The following is a 21,448-nucleotide window of genomic DNA, read 5'->3' as shown; positions in this document are numbered from 1 at the left end:
TCTTATGTTCTTATATTTTTATCCCTGACTCGCTAGTGTGTACAGTGCCTGTGGGGTATAATCCCTGTCTGGACAGCGTGTACAGTGCCTGTGGGGAATAATCCCTGTCGGGACAGCGTGTACAGTGTCTGTGGGGAATAATCCCTGTCTGGACAGTGTGTACAGCCTGTGGAGAGTAATCCCTGTCTGGGCAGTGTGTACAGTGTCTATGGGGAGTAATCCCTGTCTGGGCATTGTGTACAGTGTCTGTGAGGTGTAGTCCCTGACTGGGCAGTGTGTACAGTGTCTGTGGGCAGTGATCCCTGTCTGGGCAGTGTGTACAGTGTCTATGGCAAGTAATCCCTGTCTGGGCAATGTGTACAGTGTCTGTGAGGAGTAATCCCTGTCTGGGCAGTGTGTACACTGTCTGTGGGGAGTTATCCCTGTCTGGGCAGTGTGTACAGTGTCTGTGGGGAGTAATCCCTGTCTGGGCAGTGTGTACAGTGTCTGTGGGGAGTGATCCCTGTCTGGGCAGTGTGTACAGTGTCTGTGGGGAGTGATCCCTGTCTGGGCCATGTGTCTAGTGTCTGTGGGGAGTGATCCCTAGCTGGGCCATGTGTCTAGTGTCTGTGGGGAGTGGTCCCTGTCTGGGCAGTGTGTACAGTGTCTGCGGGGAGTGATCCCTGTCTGGGCAGTGTGTACAGTGTCTGTGAGGAGTAATCCCTGTCTGGGCAGTGTGTACACTGTCTATGGGGAGTTATCCCTGTCTGGGCAGTGTGTACAGTGTCTGTGGGGAGTAATCCCTGTATGGGCAGTGTGTACAGTGTCTATGGCAAGTAATCCCTGTCTGGGCAGTGTGTACAGTGTCTGTGGGCAGTGATCCCTGTCTGGGCAGTGTGTACAGTGTCTATGGCAAGTAATCCCTGTCTGGGCAGTGTGTACAGTGTCTGTGAGGAGTGATCCCTGTCTGGGCAGTGTGTACAGTGTCTGTGAGGAGTGATTCCTGTCTGGGCAGTGTGTACAGTCTCTGTGGGGAGTGATCCCTGACTGGGCAGTGTGTACAGTGTCTGTGGGGAGCGATCCCTGTCTGGGCAGTGTGTACAGTGTCTGTGAGGAGTGATCCCTGTCTGGGCAGTGTGTACAGTGTCTGTGAGGAGTGATTCCTGTCTGGGCAGTGTGTAGAGTCTCTGTGGGGAGTGATCCCTGACTGGGCAGTGTGTACAGTGTCTGTGGGGAGCGATCCCTGTCTGGGCAGTGTGTACAGTGTTTGTGGGGAGCTATCCCTGTCTGGGCAGTGTGTACAGTGTTTGTGAGGAGCTATCCCTGTCTGGGCAGTGTGTATAGTGTCTGTGGGGAGTGATCCCTGTCTGGGCCATGTGTCTAGTGTCTGTGGGGAGTGATCCCTAGCTGGGCCATGTGTCTAGTGCCTTTGGGGATGGTCCCTGTCTGGGCAGTGTGTACAGTGTCTGTGGGGAGTAATCCCTGACTGGGCAGTGTGTACAGTGTCTGTGAGGAGTGATCCCTGTCTGGGCAGTGTGTACAGTGTCTGTGGGGAGTGATCCCTGTCTGGGCAGTGTGTACAGTGTCTGTGGGGAGTGATCCCTGTCTGGACAGTGTGTACAGTGTCTGTGAGGAGTGATCCCTGTCTGGGCAGTGTGTACAGTGTCTGTGGGGAATAGTCCCTGTCTGGGCAGTGTGTACAGTGTCTGTGGGGAATAGTCCCTGTCTGGGCAGTGTGTACAGTGGCTGTGAGGAGTAATCCCTGACTGGGCAGTGTGTAGAGTGTCTGTGGGGAGTAATCCCTGACGGGGCAATGTGTACTGTATCTGTGGGGAGTAGTCCCTGTCTGGGCAGTGTGTACAGTATCTGTAGGGAGTAGTCCCTGTCTGGGCAGTGTGTACAGTGTCTGTGGAGAAAGTGGCATTTCTTGGACTTGATTATTTTGCTGTGTGCTTTCTGCAGCTTCGAATTCTTTCCCTCCTTCCCTTCCTGCCCCTCCTCCCTGAGGAACTGTATTAACTAGTCTCCACCTCTCTGCCGCTTCACCTACATGTTGGTGTATTAGAGGATTCTGTAAATGATTAATGAGAACAGCTTTCAGTGTGCCATGTTCTTATTCCCACAGGCAGTGCTGGAATAAAACTTGGAACAATGCCAGATTCACCAGCTGATGTTAGAGCCCAGTCCCGATCAACCCCCCCACCGATGCCACTGCCACCTCCCACCATCACACAGGGACCTGCTCGAAACGCTTCCTTCACTCCGGCAACCAGTGAGTAAAATTCATGATTATGGGATCTGCCCAAAATACACACAGGTGAACCCTTACAATATCCATCTCACACCGGCATCACAGGGCTTTACCTGAAACCCTACTTAAATCGATTGAAACCCATTGAGAACAGGTTCTGTAATTTGTAGAGATAACTAGATCAATCCCAGACAGAGAACTGATGGGAAATGCACCCCACATACCTTTTCTGATAATGTTCTTGGGATCTGTAACTGATCTTTCTAATGCTCTGTAACCTTTTTTATTCAGTCGTTAAATGTGAGAGTTGCTAGCCAAGTCAGCATTTATTGTCCACCCCTAAATGTCATTGAGGAGGTGGTGGTGAGCTGCCTTCTTGGACGGCTGCTGTATGTGTGGAAAAGCTCCAACTAGATGAAGAGAAATTTCTTCACTCTAAGGGTTGTGAATCTTTGGAATTATCTACCCCTGTGGGCTATGGATGCTCCATCATTGAATATGTTTAAAACTGAGATAGACAGATTATTGGTCTCTAGGGAATCAAGGGATCTGGGGAGCAGGCAAGGAAAAGGAGTCAAGGCAGAAGATCACTCATGATTGTATTGAATGGTGGAGCAGACTCGCGTTGCCATATGGTCTGCTCTTGCTCCTATTTCTTATGTTCTTACCTTCTTACAGTGCTGTAGGGAGGGAGACCCATGATTTTAACTGAGCTAAGATGGAGGATCGATTATATACTTCCAATTCAGAATGGTGTGTAGCGTGGAGGGGAACTTGGAGTTCTGGTGTTCCCAGGTAACTGCTGTCCTTGTCCTTCTAGGTGGTAGGGGTCATAGATTTGGAAGGTGCTGTCGAAGGAGGCTTGGTGAGTTGGTGCAGTACATCTTGTAGATGTTACACACTGCTACCACTGTGCAACAGTGGTGAAGCGAGTGAATGTTTAAGATGGTGGATGGGGCGCCAGGCAAGTGGCAGCTTTATCCTGGATGGTGTCAAGCTTCTTGAGTGTTGTGGGTGCTGCACTCATCCAGGCAAGTGGGGAGTATTCCATCACACTCCTGACTTGTACCTTGTAGATGGTGGACAGGCTTTGGGGAGTCAGGAGATGAGTTACTTGCCGCAGGATTCCTAGCCTCTGATCTGCTCTTGTAATCATAAGACAAGTTTTTAGGAGGATACAAGTGGACAGAGATAGGTTAAGAGTGGGCAAAAAATGGGCAGATGGAGTATAATGTGGGAAATATGAGGTTGTCCACTTTCGCAGGAAGAATAGAAAAGCAGAACATTAGTTAAATGGAGAGAGACTGCAGAATGCTGCAGTACAGAGGGATCTGAGTGCCTTCGTACATGAGTCACAGGAACTTAGCGTGCAGACACAGCTAGTAGTTAAGAAGGAAAATGTAATGTTGGCATTTATTGCCAGGAGATGGAATATAAAAGTAGGGAAGCCTTGCTACAGCTACACAGGGCATTGGTGAGACAGCGCCTGGAATATTGTGTACAGTTTTGGTCTCCTTCCCTAAGGAGGGATATATTTGCTTTACAATCAGTTCAGAGAAGGTTCACTCACAATTTCCTGGGATGAAGGGGTTGTCTTATGAGGAAAGGTTGAGCAGGTTGGTCCTGTACTCATTGGAGTTTAGAAGATTGAGAGGCGACCTCATGCAAGTATATAAGGTTCTGATCGGGCTTGACGGAATGGATGGTGGGAGGAGTTTTCCCCTCGTGGGGGAATCTAGAGCTAGAGGTATAGTTTAAAACTAAGGGTCTCCTATTTGTGATGCAGATGCGGAAGAATTTCTTCTCACAGAGAGTCATTAGTCTTTGGAATTCTCTTCCACAGAGAACAGTAGAGGCAATGTCATTGAATTTATACTCAAGGCTGGGCTAGACAGGTTTTTGATCTACAAGGAAATAAAGGGTTATGGGGGGGGCAGGCAGTAAAGTGAAGTTAGGGCCACAATCTATTCAGCCATGAACTTATCAAATGGCAGTGCAGGCTTGATGGGCCGAATGGCCTACTCCTGCTCTGGTTTCTTTTGATCTTATAATGGAGTGTGAAACCGTTGAAGGTGGTTGGGCCCAGGACCAATATGCCTTCTAATTTCTCTGTGCTGTTTGTGGCCTCTTTTTGTACTGTATGGCCCTTTAATGATTGTTGCACTCATACATTTTAAAGGGATTTCTAGTTTTGCATGGCCTCTTTGTGCCCTGTGCAGTACGTTCTAGATTGCTGTCTGAGTGCAGACCCGCATAGTACAGAGGGAACACTTCTTCAGACATTGTCCTGAGGAACTCTTGCTGCACTATCCTGGGACTGCGATGATTAGCTTCCAGCAAACATACCCATCTTCTTTAGTTCTAATGCACATGGTCAACGACCTTAAAGATTAACTCCGTTTTTAGCTCAAAGATGCTGCTGGGCCTCCTGAGTATTTGTAGCATTTTTATCTTCCTTTGTGCTGGTTATTGCTGTGATATCACTTTAAGGATATTGTGATATTGCTTTAAAAGAATATGCCAATTGTGTAAACGTGTCGTCAGTGAAGGAACAGGATGTAAGCGTGTAACCAGCAGCCATTGCCTGTGTTAAACCTCGAGGTTAGACATGTTAGCTGAGCTTTCCTGTAGTTTGTATATATCAGTACTACCCTTCAAATAAAAGAATCTACGTTATAGTTTACCAACCCTGCGTGTGTGAGTTGTGATTTTACATGAAGAAAGCCAGTAACAACAGTTAGATAAAGGCAAAATACTGCAGATGCTGGAAATCTGAAACAAAAACAAAAACGCTGGAAAAACTCAGCAGGTCTTACAGCATCTGTGGAGAGAAAGACAGAGTTAACGTTTCAAGTCCCTATGTCTTTGAAGAAGAGTCATACGAACCCGAAACATTAACTCTCTTTCTCTCTACAGAAGCTGTCAGACCTGCTGAGTTTTTCCAGCATTTTTTGTTTTTGTTGTCGTAACAACAGTTGTTGCTCCAGCCAGCGGAGAGATTGTCCCCTGGTTCCCATTAATATCAATTTTGTCAAAGCTTTTTGAAGCCACACCCTGTCAAATGCTGCCTTTATGTTAAGGATAGTCACTCTCACCTGAGCTCTGGAATTCAGTTTTTTTGTCCATGTTTGGATCAAGGCTGTAATGAGAGCTGAGTGGGCCCTGGCAGAACCCAAACTGAACAGGTTATTAATGAGTCAGGGCTGATTGACAGCACTGGAAGCAACACCTGTCTTCATTTTTCTAATAATTAAGAGGAGTCTGATGGAGCAGTAATTGGCTGCTTTGAATTTGCCCTGCTCTTTGTGGACAGGACATTTGAACATACAAAATAGGAGCAGGAGTAGGCCATTCGGCCCCTCGAGCCTGCTCCGCCATTCAATAAGATTATGGCTGATCTGATTGTAACCTCAACCCCACATTCCTACCTACCCCCGATAACCTTTCACCCCCTTGTTAATCAAGTATCTATCTAGCTCTGCCTTAAAAATATTCAAAGACCGGGCAATTTACCACTGTCGGTTGGCACTCTGTAACTGACCATTGTCTCTCAGTGTGATGTAATGCCTGAGCCATGTCTGTGAGTGATGCACTGTTCATTCAGGTTCATGTTACAGCACCAGTCCTTTTATATGGTATTGTAGTTCCTTCACTCTCTGAGTCCCTCACACCCTTTGAAAACAGACGGGGAATCACACACACACAAAAGCGGGAGACCTTGAAATGTTTTTGCTTAACAGATAACAGAGCTATGTAATATAAAGTGAAACAGCATAGGATGTGATCTTCTGTTTCACAGTGCAGGACACCACCAGTATTAGAAAGAATTGGAGAGCCAATGAGCTAAGTCACAAAGTAATAGTTTTAAAAGCTGTAGGTTGTAGAAGGAAGAGAAGACTGAGGGATTCCTTAGTTTCAGTTTATGTGAAAGAATAAGATAGATAGGAAATAATGAGGAGGGAAAGGGTATAGAATAGAGCATCTGGAGTCACATTTCCTTTCATCTCATGTTGAGTCTTGCTTCAGCAAATGAACGCAGTCACACAGTTATATACAGTGGAGCTATAGGTCTATGGGATTGTGCTGTAAGAACAATGGACAGAGAGAGATCCAGAAGGATAATTAAGGGGTTGTAATGTGCAATGGTTCATTTCTGAGATTCCAAAGGTACATATTGGGCTGATGCAGGATCTTAGCATTAGCTCTTTCTTTTCAACCTGGCTCTAATGTGCTTTAAAATTAGTAAGCTGAGTTTCTGATGCTTTAGACACATCTTTAGTTGAAATTGTAATTTTCACAGCAGGGTTACAGAAAGTCATGAAAGTCACTCGGCTTTTCTTGTACAAATTCAGTTTCAATGGCCTCAAGGGTCGTTTCCGTAACCAATACCGTATACCAATACCATATACCACTACCGTATACTAATACTGTATACCAATACTGTATACCAATATTGTATACCAATACCGTATACCAATACCGTATACCAATACTGTATACCAATACCGTATACTAATACTGTATACCAATACTGTATACCAATACCATATACCACTACCGTATACTAATACTGTATACCAATACTGTATACCAATATTGTATTCCAATACCGTATACCACTACCGTATACCAATACTGTATACCAATACTGTATACCAAGCCAAGTCATTTCCTAATATCCACGCCATCAATAAGCAAATTATGAACTACCTGCACAATTACAGGATGGGTAATTAAACCACATTTTAAATTAACTCTATACGAAGGATTGGGTAAATAATTTATATCATTACCCATATCAATATATTTTTATTTAGTGACTTTTCTGGGGGTAAATTCGCATCACCTGTCAACATCAGTGACTGTGTATATCCTGAATCTGTTTGAATAACCATTGACTTCCATATAAATTAAGAGCAGGAGTAGGCCATTCAGCCCCTTGAGCCTCCACTATTCAGTAAGATCATGGCTGATCTGATAGTGGCCTCAATGCCACTACCCTGCCTATCCGCAATACTCTTTGATTCCCTTGTTAGTCAAGAATCTACCTCTGTCTTAAAAATATTCAATGACAGTGCCTCTAGCACTCTCTGAGATGACACTGCCCCTAGCACTCTCTGAGATGACACTGCCCCTAGCACTCTGAGATGACACTGCCCCTAGCACTCTGAGATGACACTGCCTCTAGCACTCTCTGAGATGACACTGCCTCTAGCACTCTCTGAGATGACACTGCCTCTAGCACTCTCTGAGATGACACTGCCTCTAGCACTCTCTGAGATGACACTGCCTCTAGCGCTCTCTGAGATGACACTGCCTCTAGCACTCTCTAAGATGACACTGCCTCTAGCACTCTCTGAGATGACACTGCCTCTAGCACTCTGAGATGACACTGCCTCTAGCACTCTGAGATGACACTGCCTCTAACACTCTGAGATGACACTGCCTCTAGCACTCTCTGAGATGACACTGCCTCTAGCACTCTCTGAGATGACACTGCCTCTAGCATTCTCTGAGATGACACTGCCTCTAGCACTCTATGAGATGACACTGCCTCTAGCACTCTCTGAGATGACACTGCCTCTAGCACTCTCTGAGATGACACTGCCTCTAGCACTCTCTGAGATGACACTGCCTCTAACACTCTGAGATGACACTGCCTCTAGCACTCTCTGAGACGACACTGCCTCTAGCACTCTCTGAGATGACACTGCCCCTAGCACTCTGAGATGACACTGCCTCTAACACTCTGAGATGACACTGCCCCTAGCACTCTCTGAGATGACACTGCCTCTAGCACTCTCTGAGATGACACTGCCTCTAACACTCTGAGATGACACTGCCTCTAGCACTCTGAGATGACACTGCCTCTAGCGCTCTCTGAGATGACACTGCCTCTAGCACTCTCTGAGATGACACTGCCCCAGCACTCTCTGAGATGACACTGCCTCTAGCGCTCTCTGAGATGACACTGCCCCTAGCACTCTGAGATGACACTGCCTCTAGCACTCTCTGAGATGACACTGCCTCTAGCGCTCTCTGAGATGCCACTGCCCCTAGCACTCTGAGATGACACTGCCTCTAGCACTCTCTGAGATGACACTGCCTCTAACACTCTCTGAGGAAGAGTTCCACAGACTCAAAACAATTCTTCTCATCTCCGTCTTAAATGGGAGACTCCTTATTTTTAAACTGTGTCCCCTAGCTCCAGTCTGTCCCGCAAGGGGAGACATCCTTTCAGCATCCATCCTGTCAACCCCCTCAGGATCTTATATGTTTCACTCAGATCACCTCTAATTCTTCTAAACTCCAACGGATACAGGCCCAGCTTGTCCCACCTTTCCTCAGAAGATAACCGCTTCACCCAGGAAATAACCTCGTGAACCTTCTCTGAACTGCTTCCAATGCAAGCAGCAGTTGAGTGAACCTTGCCTAAATTGCTTCTAATACACTTATAAGCTTTCTTAAATAAGGAGACCAAAACTGTGCACAGTACTCCAGATGTGGTCTCACCAATTCCCTATATAACTGTAGCAAAGCATTTCTACTTTTATATTCCATTCCCCTTGCAGTAAGTGACAACATTCCACTTGCCTTCCTAATCACTTGCTGCACCTGCATACTAACTTTTTGTGATTCATGTACCATGACACCCAGATCCCTCTGTACCTCAGGGTTCTCTAATCTCTCTCCATTTAGATAATATGCTGCTTTTCTATTCTTCCTGCCATAGTGGACACATTCACATTATTCCACATTATACTCCATCTGCCAGATTTTGCCCAGTCACTTAACTATCTATATCCCTTTGCAGACTCTGTACCTCCTCTTGATAACTTACTTTTCTACCTATCTTTGTGTCATCAGAAAATTTAACTATACATTTTGTCCCTTCATCTAAATCATTGATATGTTTGTAAATAGTTGAGGCCCCAGCATTTTTGCTTGTGGCACTCCACTTATTATACCTTACCAACCCAGAAATGACCGACCTGCTTATGCCTATTCTCTATTTCTTGTTAGCTAACCAAACGTCTGTCCATGCTAATATGTTACCCCCTACACCATGAGCTCTTATTTTGTGTAGTAACCTTTGATATGACACCTTGTCAAATGCCTTCTGGAAATCTAAGTACAGTACATCCACAGGTTCCCCTTTATCTACATTTCTTGTTACTTCCTCAAAAAACTCTAGTAAATTAATCAAACACCATTTCCCTTTCACAAAACAATGTTGACTCTGCCTGAATGCATTAAGATTTTCTAAATGCCCCGCTATAATAATAAATTCCAGCCTCCTATAGATGTTAAACTAAATGGCCTGCAGTTTCCTGCTTTCTGTCTTCCTCCTTTCTTGAATAGAGTAGATACAGTCACTATTTTCCAATCTGATGGAACCTTTCCATGACCAAGAGAATTTTGGAAAATTAAAACCAACGCATCTACTATCTCAGCAGCCACTTCCTTTAAGACCCTAGGATGAAGTCCATCAGGACCTGGGGATTTGTCAGCTTTTGGTTCTAATAATTTTCTCAGTCCCCTTTCCCTGAGAAAGTAGATGCGTTGGTTTTAATTTTCCAAAATTCTCTTGGTTATGGAAAGGTCCCATCAGATTGGAAAATAGTGATGTATCTCCTCTATTCAAGAAAGGAGGAAGATAGAAAGCAGGAAACTGCAGGCCATTTAGTTTAACATATATAGGAGGCTGGAATTTATTATTATAGCGGGGCATTTAGAAAATCTCAATGCAATCAGGCAGAGTCAACATTGTTTTGTGAAAGGGAAATGCACTTGGCCTCGAGCCTGCTCCGCCATTCAATAAGATCATGGCTGATCTGATTGGAACTTCAACCCCACATTCCTACCTACCCCTGATAACCTTTCACCCCCTTGTTAATTAATCTTGAGTCACAATTATTTCAAGGATGTTATTTGTATCCTCTACAGTGAAGACATGCAAAATACATGTTCAATTCACCCGCCGTTTCCTTATTTTCCATTATTAATTCCCCATTCTCACTCTAGAGGACCAACACTCACTTTACTTACACTTTTCCTTTTTAAATACCTGTAGAAATTCTTACTACCTGTTTTTATGTTTCTAGCTAGCGTTCTCTCATCCTCTAATTTCTATTTTGTTAGGAACTGAAGATAGTTTAAGTAAGTTGTATTTGTATTTGTCGGTGTTAGAAATAAGCAATAGCTTTAAGTTTTAGCTTTAAGTTTAAGTAAGTAAAATGATTTATTTGTGGGTTAAAAGGGTGAAACCTGGGTCTGGTTTAAAGAATGTTGCCTGCAAGTTTGTGGGTTCGTTTGTATACCTGCATTCTAATGAGGTTTTATGACTCTTGAAGTAGAAAAACTGGGCCGTTGCTTAGCAACAGGGGGTCCACAGACACAGGGAGAAACAGAACAGCAGATTTTTAGTGCAGTTCAAAACAGGAGCTAGGAGAAGCTGAACAGGAGGGAGCTGCAGGAAGCAGATTTCCCCAAAGAGCCGAAGAAAGAGGGTCCCAAGAAGACCTCCTAATCAAAGGAAAAGAACAGGAATCTGGAAAAGGTTCTGTTAAGTGAAGTTAAGAGTGAGGAGCAGAGGAAGACGCCAAATTTAAAGAGAGAAAGCTGCAGGATGCAGACTTAAAGCAAAATAGGCTTGCGAGAAGCCAAAGATCCGAGGTTGGTGACTCTTTATTACGGGCATGTGAATCAGTGGTGTTCGGTTGGCATGGCTGAGTATCTGAGAGAGAGTGCATGAAAGGCGAAGCTTGAATGTACGTGGTGATCTAGAAGAGAAGAACATTAGAAGGAGAGTTCAAAATCCTGGAAGTGGGCCCTTGTGGAAGGTGCCCAAAAGAAAGTGTAATTTGGAAGAAGTTTTCAAGAGTGAAGATTGGGAACCCTCATGTGAAAGACGGAGTTCAGGGAGACCTGTTGGTTCATGCTGTGACAAGTGTCTAGGGCGTGTTGATGGGAGATCCATAGCCTCTGTCTGGGGTGGTATCTTTCACTTGGTTGCAGAGTGTGGGGTGTCTGACCACAGGTCACCTGTTGGTTTACATGGACTGTGTACTAACTGTGAAAATTTGTAACTCGTGTTATCCTTATGAATCTAGATATATCTGTAAAGGTATAGGTGTGGGTGAAAGAGTATGCTAATATAGTTAATCTTTTCTTGTTTAATAAGTGTTTTATCCTTTTGTTATAAGTTCATCAGCTGACTCCTGTGACTCTGTTCAGTAACCGCCCTCCACGTTTCTAAACAAAAAATAAAAGTCAGGATCCATCAAGTCGGTTCCATCCTGGAATCTGACTTGTTCAGTGGTAACATCAGCTAGGATCATAACACCTTCCTTATTAATCTTTTAGTCATTCTTTGCTATTTTTCATATTCTGTCCAATCTTCTGACCTGCCACTCACCTTCGTGGAATTGTACACTTTTTCTTTCAATTTGATACTCCCTTTGACTTCCTTTGATTGCCATGGCTGGTGCATCCTTTCCTTAGAATCATTCTTTCTCATCTTTGCTGAGTGTTATGAAATATCTCCTTAAATGTTCACAATGCATCTCTGCTGACCTATTAACCTAATTTCCCAGTTTACTTTAGCCAGCTCTGTCTTCGCACCCTCATAATTGTCCTTTTTAAGTTTAAAGCAATACTTTTAGACTCACTCTTCTCTCCCTCAAACTAAATGTGAAGTTCAATCATGTTATTTTCGCTGCTACCTAGGGGTGCCTTTACTATGAAGTCATTAATTAATCCTGTCTCGTTGCACATTACCAGATCTAGTTTAGCCTGCTCTCTGGTTGATGCTAAAACGTGCTGCTCTAAGAAGCTGTCCTGAAAACACTGTATGAACTTGTCATCCAAGATACCCTTGCCAATCTGATTTGTTTAATCTCTATGTAGATTAAAATCACCCATGATTATCTCCATACCTTTGTCACAAGCCCCATTATTTCTTCCTGTATACCCCAATCTACAGTGTGGTTACTGTTAAGGGGCTTATAAACCTCTCCCACAAGTCATTTCCTACCTTTACTATTTCTTAACTCTACCCAAACTGATTCTACATCTTGATCTCTAATGTACTAATGCCACCTTTAATTAACAGAGCTACAGCTGCACCTTTACCTAGCTTCCTGTCCTTCCGAAATGTCATGAACCCTCGAATAATCAGGTCCATGACATTGTCATCTTGGAGCCATGTCTCTGTAATGGCTGTCAGATCATACATATTTATTTCTATTTGCGTTCTCAATTCGTCTGTTTTGTTATGAATGCGACAGGTATTTAGATACAGAGCCTTTAGTTCTGGGCATTTACTATTTTTGCAATCTCTAGCTTTATCTGCTCACTCATTCTTAATTTTGTATTCTCTGTCCCTCCCTGCCACACTCTGATCATTATTTCCCTTAATGCTACCATGCTCTCTTGCCTTGTCTTCTCTCAATTTAGTTTAAAGCCTTCTCTACCATCCTAGTTATACAACTTGTCAGAACACTGGTCCCAGATAGTTCAGGTGAAGACTGTTCCAAAGCTACAGTTCCCACTTTCCCAAGTCTTGGTGCCAGTGCCCCAAGAATCAAAACCCATTTCTCTCACACTGAAACCCATTTCCTCCTGCTTCACCAGACAAGAATCAGGATACTTCACTTTTAAATAACAACATCCATAATTTCCTGCACCCTGACCCACTTTAGTAGCGAATAAAAGAGAATATATAGGTTTGTCATCATCATTTAACCACCAGAGCACTATTTTCTGGAGGAGCACTGTGCAGTCTTACAGATGCTAAAGTTTGCTTTTGATTTCCAACATTCAGCCTTCACATGTCCTTTTTTTTATAATGAAGACAGCATGTTAGTACTCTTGAATCAACCTTACCCTCCTGTCTCTCTTACTACTCTGAGGAGGGACTGTTTCTTCACCCAGGCCATTTCCTCATTACGATCAGGTTTCTTACCTCTCCAGATTCTCTGTGAGCTTACAAACAAACTTTTGTGGGACCTTATTCCCAAAGGGACACTTTTTAAAGTCTTCTATCAGCATCATCTCTCTAAGTCTTGTTCAACCTTCATAGACCAAAAACACTTAACAATCACCATTTCCTTTTTTCTAGCAAATTCCACAAAAGTCTGACACTGTTTTTTCCTTTAATTCCTGTCAGTAAACCTCAGGCACTAACTCATAGGAATTCAAAACCGCAGTTTTCACTGTACCATAGTCACCAGTCATTCAAATTGAAAGAGATGAGTCCATTTCCAAAGCTTCTCCTATGAACACACTCTTCGGTAAAATAGTCCAATTTTGTAGCAATTTTCTCAAATGACACAAAATACATTTCACTTCCTCACTGAATTTAGGCACTAATCAAATACTATATTCCTTGCCAAATCAAAACCAGGAGTTAATTCTGAGTCATCCTCAAATTTTATTGCCACCCCTTGTTTGCGTAAATCTATACTTTCCTCTGTCTAGTTCAAACTTTCTCACTCCTCTTTCTCTCTCTCTTTGGAATTTCAAGTTTTTTTTCATTTCTTTCTTTCTCAAATTCAAGTTTTCTCTTTTTTTCATTTTCCTCTCTTATGGATTCAAGTTTTTGTCTTTCTCTATCACTTTACAGTTCAAGTTGTTTCATTTGTAATTGAAGTCTAGCTAACTCTACCTGATCGCTAATAGGAACGTCCTTTTCCTCCTCAAGGTTCAAGTGCTGAGCCACTACTTCAACAACCTCTCACCTCTTAGCTCCTACTTTCAAGTCATACTCTAATTTCTCCACCGTGGCCTTCAAATTAATCTTTGTTAACTGTTAAGGCACTAACAGACAAATTTTGGCCTTCCAAAAATGCATGAGCAACAGAAGTAGCCATGTTGACATCCCACTGAATACAGCAGAAGTAAATGTGAAATCTTATTTGATTAAATTCCGCAAAATGCCTGTGTGTCTGTTTTACAGCCTTTGAATTCAATTGTGCAAAAGCCCTCAATCTGTTCTGATCCCCGTAGAGATCAAAAACTTTTAAAAAGAATTGCTCGCAATCGACAGAAATAACCGACCAATAAGATTTCACATTTTAAGACTTTTACTGTGGCAAATAAACTAAAATGAACATAGATCAAACATTACTTAACAGGCAACTAATACATCAAACTAAAGAAAAGGTACTTTTACATTAACTATCTAATGCTTAGTGTCAGAGAGAAATGAGCCTGCTGGTGAGTCGGGATTAACTTTGGGCTTGTTCCTATAACACTACACACCTGACAGAAGTGTGTTGCATAGAGAAAGGGGTTGTAAGATGTATCTTGATTGCATTAGAACTCTGGAGTTTTCTAGGATTTAAACAAACAGGACTTCACATTTATTCCTGCTGTATTCAGTGGGATGTCAACATGGCTATTTCTATTGCTCAGGCATTTTTGGAAAGAGAAAATGTATCTGTTGGTGCCTTAAAACAGTTAACAAAGTGTCAATATTTGCAGGGAATCCCTGGGAGTGTGTCTGTATTTGCTGGGGATTCCTTGGGGGACTAAACAGCCTGTTCCTTTTCCTCATGTGTGACTATGATGGTCCTCGATCACATCATTTGTGTACCAAATTGATGAACTCAGTATTGGAATGTGATATCATCAGTATCTGGGTGAATGGATTGGGTCCCATCAGCCACTCCTAACTTTACCCTGGATTGCAACTAAGCCCCTCTTTCTGTTTCTCTTAGCAGAGATGAATGGGAATAGTCACTCACTGACTGCAATCAGCAGAGCTTCATCCACCCCCAACGGGTTCAGCAATGGTCCTGCCACCTCAACCACCGCCTCTCTCACTAATCAACAATTACCTCCTGCCTGTGGAGCCAGACAACTTTGCAAACTGAAGCGTTTCTTGACCGCATTGCAGCAGTTCGCCAATGATCTATCTCCAGAAATCGGAGAGCGTGTGAGGAGCTTGGTGTTGGGACTTGTGGTAGGTGGTTCCCTGATCTTAATTGAACAATCCTCAGCAGGTCGTAGCTAATAATTGGGCCCTTCTTTAATTCTCTGAGGGCAGTGTGGCACAGATCCATTGATAACTGGAATACTGGAATCAGTTCCTATTTTACTCCAAATTTATTGGACTTGAACTGTTCCATGCTGCTTGTCTGGGTCTGTATCCTGGAACCGGTTCCCTAATTTCATTTAGATAATGAAACCTGCTTCCCTTACCCATTCTGGGCCTATATGTGACTCCAATCCCACATTAACATGACTGATTCTTAACTGCCCTCCAGCTTGTGGTTCAAGTAGACACCAGCTAACCACCTTCTCAGCACACGGATAGGCAATAAATGCCGGCCTTGCTGGAGATGTCCACATCCCCAGATACCTTTTTTTTAATGTCTCAGTTGAGTTTTGGATGGTGCAGATACTGAACAGTGCTTCTCCAAATTCGACATGAATATTGCGATTAATTGGAGAATGTTATTCAGAGGGACCACCAGATGACTAGTCCAGGAAGTGGCAAAATATGTTGTGAGGCAGCATTCTTCTGAGTTTTGGGCTGAAGATAATGCTGCTTAATTCCATATCTGTGTTTGATGGGACAGTGCGGACAGAGTTTTCCTGTGTTTCTAACCACATTTTTTGCCTGCCCTGGGAGTGTTTGATGGGGACAGTGTAGAGGGAGCTTTACTCTGTATCTAACCCCGTGCTGTACCTGTCCTGGGAGTGTTTGATGGGGACAGTGTAGAGGGAGCTTTACTCTGTATCTAACCCCGTGCTGTACCTGCCCTGGGAGTGTTTAATGGGGACAGTGTAGAGGGAGCTTTACTCTGTATCTAACCCAGTGCTGTACCTGCCCTGGGAGTGTTTGATGGGGACAGTGTAGAGGGAGCTTTACTCTGTATCTAACCCCATGCTGTACCTGCCCTGGGAGTGTTTGATGGAGACAGTGTAGAGGGAGCTTTACTCTGTATCTAACCCTTGCTGTACCTGCTCTTGAATATGTTTGATAAGGTAATGTAGAGAGAGCTTTAGAGTGAGCCTTACTCTGACGGCACCCAGCCCTACCTCACCATCACTTCTGTCAACCCCCTCACTGACTCTAAATTATCTGACTGCTTGTCCAACATCAGAACTGGATGAGCAGAAATTTTCTCCAACTAAATATTGGGAAGAATGAAGCCATTGTCTTTGGTCCCCATTAAACTCCATTGCCTCACTACCAACTTCATCCCTCTCCCTGGCAGCTATCTGAGGCTGAACAGAACTGTTCAGGAACACTGGTAATAGGAGTAGTAGTAGTCTATTCATCCCATCGAGCCTGTTCCGCCATTCACTACAAACATGTCTGATCTCAGCCTTCAACTGCACTTTCTCATCCGCATCCCATTACCCTTAATTCACAGAGACCAAAAATCTCTTCACCCAAGCCTTAAATGTATTCAACAATAGTGCATCCACAACCCTTTGGGATAGAGTTTCCAACTTTGATGTTGCAATTGACCCTGAGATGAGATTCCAACCACGTATCTGCGTCATCGCTAAGACCGCCTATATTGCCTGACTCTGCTGAGTCTCATCTGCCACTGAAATCCTCAACCTTGTGTATCTATTCTCTGGGCTTGAGTATCCCAATGCTGGCCTCACGGTTTCCACCCTTTGTAAACTTCAAGTCATCCAAAACTCTCTCCTACCCATGTTTTTTTTATTAATTTACGGGATGCGGCTTTGCTGGCTGAGCCAACATTTATTGCCCATCCATAGTTGCCCTTGAGAAGGTGGTGGTGAGCTGCCTTCTTGAACCGCTGCAGTCCATGTGCTGCAGGTACACCCACAGTGCTGTTAGGAAGGGAGTTCCAGGATTTTGACCCAGCGACAGTGAAGGAACGGTGATATATTTCCAAGTCAAGATGGTGAGTGACTTGGAGGGGAACTTCCAGGTGGTGGTGTTCCCATGTATCTGCTGCCCTTGTCCTTCTAGATGGTAGTGGTTGTGGATTTGGAAGGTGATGCCTAAGGAACCTTGGTGAGTTCCTGCAGTGTATCTTGTAGATGGCAAACACTGCTGCTACTGTGCGTCGATAGCGGAAGGAGTGAATGTTTGTGGATGTGGTGACAATCAAGTGGGCTATTTTGTTCTGGATGGTGTCAAACTTCTTGTTGGAGCTGCACTCATCCAGGCAAGTGGAGAGTTTTCCATCACATTCCTGACTTGTGCTTTGCAGATGGTGTCCAGGCTTTGGGGAGTCAGGAGGTGAGTTACTCATCGCAGGATTCCAAACCTCTGACCTGTTCTTGTAGCCACAGTGTTTATATGGCTAGTCCAGTTCAGTTTCTAGTCAATGGTAACCCCCCAGGATGTTGATAGTGTGGGATTCTGTGATGGTAATACCACTGAATGTCAAGGGTTAGAATCTTTCCTGTTGGAGATAGTCATTGCCAGGTACTTGTGTGGCATGAATGTTACTTGCCACTTGTTAGCCCAAGTCTGGATATTGTCCAGGTCTTGCTGCATTTGGACGTGGACTGCTTGCATGTCTTGGCTTGTATCAAGTCCTGTTCACCTATCGTTTCTGTTGTCGCTGACCTACACAGGCTCTGACTTAATACCTCGATTTTAAATTCTTATCCCAGTTTCCAAATCCCTCCCTTCCCTACCTCTGTAATCTCCTCCAGCCACACAAATCCTCTGAGATAATTGCACTGCTCCATTTCTGGCCTTCCTGATTTTAATAGTTCAGCTGCCTACGTCCTAAGCTCTGGAATTCCCTCCCTAAATCTCTCTATCTCTACTTTTCTTTCATCCTTTAAGACATTCCTTAAAACCCATATCTTTGACCAAGCTTTCGGTCAGCTGACCTGATATCTCTCGTGTGGCTCAGGGTCAAATTTTGCTTGATAATGCTCCTGTGAAGTGCTTCGGGATGTTTTAAAGGCGTTACCTAAATAGAGGCTTTTTAAAAATTCTTTCATGGGATGTGAGCATCACTGGCCAGCATTTGTTTGCCATCCCTAATTAGCCTGGGACTAAGTGGTTTGCTGGGCTATTTCAGAGGACAGTTACGAGTCAACCATATTGTTGTGAGTCTGGAGTCACATGTAGGCCAGACTGAGTAAAAATAGCACATTTCTCTCCCTCAAGACATTAGTGAACCAGATGGGGTTTTACAGCAATCAATGATAGTTTCATGGTCTCCATTACTGAGACTAGTTTTATAGTCCAGGTTTTATTAATTGAATTTAAATTTCACCAGCTGCCATGGTGGGATTTGAACCTGTGTCCCCAGAGCTTTAGTCTGGGCTTCCAGATTCCTAGTCTAGTGGCATTGCCACTACGGCATAATGTTGTATCTAACCTGTGCTGTCATCCTGCTGTTATTTTTCTCCCTCTCCCTCTCATTGTTTTCCCCTTTAAACATCACACTGGTTTACATGCCCGCTGTGGCTAATGGATGTATGTCCTGGAGTGCTCGCTCTATCATGGCCAGTCAGGAGCAATAGAATGGTGGCTCAAGGATCCTCTTGCTCCTGTTCGACGTTGTTGGTAAACTGGTTGATGGATCCTGTTTCATTCTAAATAATTAATCTGAAAATAATTCTTCAAAAGTAATTTTTGAACTCAAGGGCATTCCTGATGTCCAACTCAAAACTTAACCATAGCCAATTGTGTGGAGCAATTTTGTCATTCTGCTTCCACCCTCCAGAACCTACCATGAAATTCTTCTGTGATGTGAAGAATCTGAATATTTGATTCCCTCTCTTTGCTCCCTCCCTTCTCCCACTCACCCCATCATTCCTCCCAATTCTCACTCCTCCCACTCTCCTCTCCTCCCTCTCACCCAATTCTCCTTCCTCATTCCCTCTACTGTCATTCTCTCCCCACTTCCTCTCTGCCCCACCTTTGCCCCAAACACCACCTCTCTGCCACTCTCCCCACTCTCTGCAATCTCCACCTCTGCCCTTTTCCCCCTCTTTACCCCTGTCACAGCTTCTATGCCCCTTTTTCCCCTCCCTCTGTGCCTCACCTCCTTTATGCCCACCTCACCCCCTCTATGCCCCTCACACCCTTTATGTTCTCCTCACCCCTCTATACCTCCTCACCCCCCTATACTCCCCCCGCCACTTCTATGGCTGCCCTCCCTCATGTCCTTCCCACACCCCCTCCCAGCCCCATCCCTTACCACCCTTCCTCACTCCCTTCCCTCAGTCCTCTCCTGCACCTTCCCTCCCCTCCACTCTTCCCTTCAATACATCGACCCTCCTGCTCCCCACTCTCCAACCCTTGCTGCCCCCTTCACCCTCCCCCTCCTCTCTCTCCCTCCCCACAGTCTACTCCCCTTCACCATCCACACTCCTTTCTCTGCCCTCACCTATCTGCCCTCCTATTATTTCCTCTGTTGTCTCCGTTCGCCTCTTCATCTCCTCTCTCCGACTTCCCTCCTCTCTCTCCCCACCCTCTCTCCCCCTACTATCAACATCCTGGGGGTTACCACTGACTGAAACTGAACTGGACTAGCCATATAAATACTGTGGCTACAAGAGCAGGTCAGAGGCTGGGAATTCTGCAAAGTGTAACTCACCTCCTGACTCCCCAAAGTGTGTTTACCATCTACAAGGCCCCAGTCAGGGGCGTGATGGAACACTCCCCACTTTTTGCCTGAATGAGTGCAGTTCCAACAACCCTCAAAGCTCAACACCATACAGGATAAAGCAGCCTGCTTGACTGGCACCCCATCCACAAATATTCACTCCCTCCACCACCGACACACAATAGCAACATGTACTGTGTAGGATATACAACGCAGAAAACAGTCATTCAGCCCAGCTTGTTCATAGCAGCGTTTATGTTTCCATCGAGTTTCCTCCTATCTTTCCTAGTCTAAATTTTTGATTCCATGGGCTTCAATTTTGCTAACAAGCTTAATATGTGATACTTTATCAAACGCCTTGTCCATTCACACAACATCTCTTTTACTTCATCCCAAAACTCATTCAAGTTAGCCAAACACTATCTTCACTAAATGAATCTATGCTGGCTCTCTTTCAGTATCCCATGCTCATAAGCAGCTGTTCATTTTCTCCTGGATGATAGTTTCTAAAACCTTCCCTACCATTGACATTAAACTGTCTTGTAATTGCTAGGTTTATCCTTCTCTCCTTTCTTTGAACAAGGGTATAACGTTTGCAATCTTTCATTCTTCTGACACACTCCTGTAGCTAAGTAGGATTGAAAAATTACTGTCATCTGCATTTCTTAAATTTCTACCCTTCTCTCAGCAACCTTGAATACCCTGTCTCCCTCGCTCCTCTCCACCCTGTCTCCCACCGTTCACTTGCTGTTTGTTGTAGCTCAGTGTGTTGCAGTTGTAACACAGTATGATCCCCTCCTTTTCACTTGAAAAGTATAAATTTAAAACCCACTGTACATGAGCACGCGCAGTGTCTCAGGTGGCCCAGCTCAATTTCAGCTGCTTGCTACTACTTGCCATTTTGTTTCTCAGTGCCTGTCCATTGCTATCTTTGGTATATCTATGTTACAGTGATGTTATACTGTTGATGTGCTCATGATGTCAATGTGTGGCTGCTTTTGCTGATCTGAGATGATCACGTTATTTTTGTCTGTTGCAGAATTCCACCTGGACCATTGAGGATTTTCATTCAAAGCTGCAGGAAGCAACAAACTTCCCCCTGAGACCTTTTGTAATTCCTTTCTTGAAGGTAGAGAGCCACCTCATTTTATCCTCTTTCCTGGGTAAGGTCCTGGTCTAGAAATGATATTTGTCATCCCTGTAGTCTTGAGAGCATCAGAATTCTGTGTTGATGCTGAGGAGTATAATATCAGTTTGAATGCTCCAATGTCATAAAGGAGTAGTTTAGCTTTAACTGAACCCCTGCTTTCTCCTCACCCGGAGCACCCACTTTCTCTTTCCCTCATCATGCTGCTTTCTCCCCTTACTCTTCCCATCTGCGTTCTCCTTCCTCACACCCCTCCACCCTCGGCTTTCTCTGACACCACTCCCTGCCTTGGTTTTTCCACCCAACTCCCCCTGCTTTCTATTCCCACCCCCCCCCCGTCTCTCCCTCCTACTGCAACTGTCACCTGCTTTAAGAACATAAGAGCTAGGAGCTGGATTAGGCCATTTGGCTCTTCAAGCCTACTCTGCCATTTAGTGTGATCATGGCTGATCTTCTACCTCAAATGCACCAGTTGCACTATCCCAATATCTCTTCATTTCC

General features: G+C 44.3%; 1 protein-coding gene across 10 annotated transcripts in view; it reads left to right on the top strand.

The window, feature by feature from the left end:
* LOC121279942 (protein CBFA2T1-like) overlaps window positions 1-21,448 on the top strand; it is a 191,811-nt gene that overhangs the window by 123,326 nt on the left and 47,037 nt on the right. For 6 of the 10 annotated variants that reach the window (XM_041191522.1, XM_041191527.1, XM_041191521.1 and 3 more), the window contains 3 exons: window positions 2,105-2,251; window positions 14,953-15,197; window positions 20,840-20,929. In XM_041191522.1, coding sequence (XP_041047456.1) covers window positions 2,131-2,251; window positions 14,953-15,197; window positions 20,840-20,929 — 456 coding nt within the window. In that variant the 5' untranslated portion in view covers window positions 2,105-2,130. The remainder of the gene's footprint in view (window positions 1-2,104; window positions 2,252-14,952; window positions 15,198-20,839; window positions 20,930-21,448) is intronic. The other 4 variants (XM_041191529.1, XM_041191526.1, XM_041191531.1 and 1 more) reach the window with 2 other exon arrangements.

This window comes from Carcharodon carcharias, chromosome 7 (assembly GCF_017639515.1).
Source record: "Carcharodon carcharias isolate sCarCar2 chromosome 7, sCarCar2.pri, whole genome shotgun sequence".
NCBI lineage: Eukaryota > Metazoa > Chordata > Chondrichthyes > Lamniformes > Lamnidae > Carcharodon > Carcharodon carcharias.
Note: the sequence above shows the minus strand (reverse complement) of the source record. Positions and strands in the feature narration are given on the sequence as shown.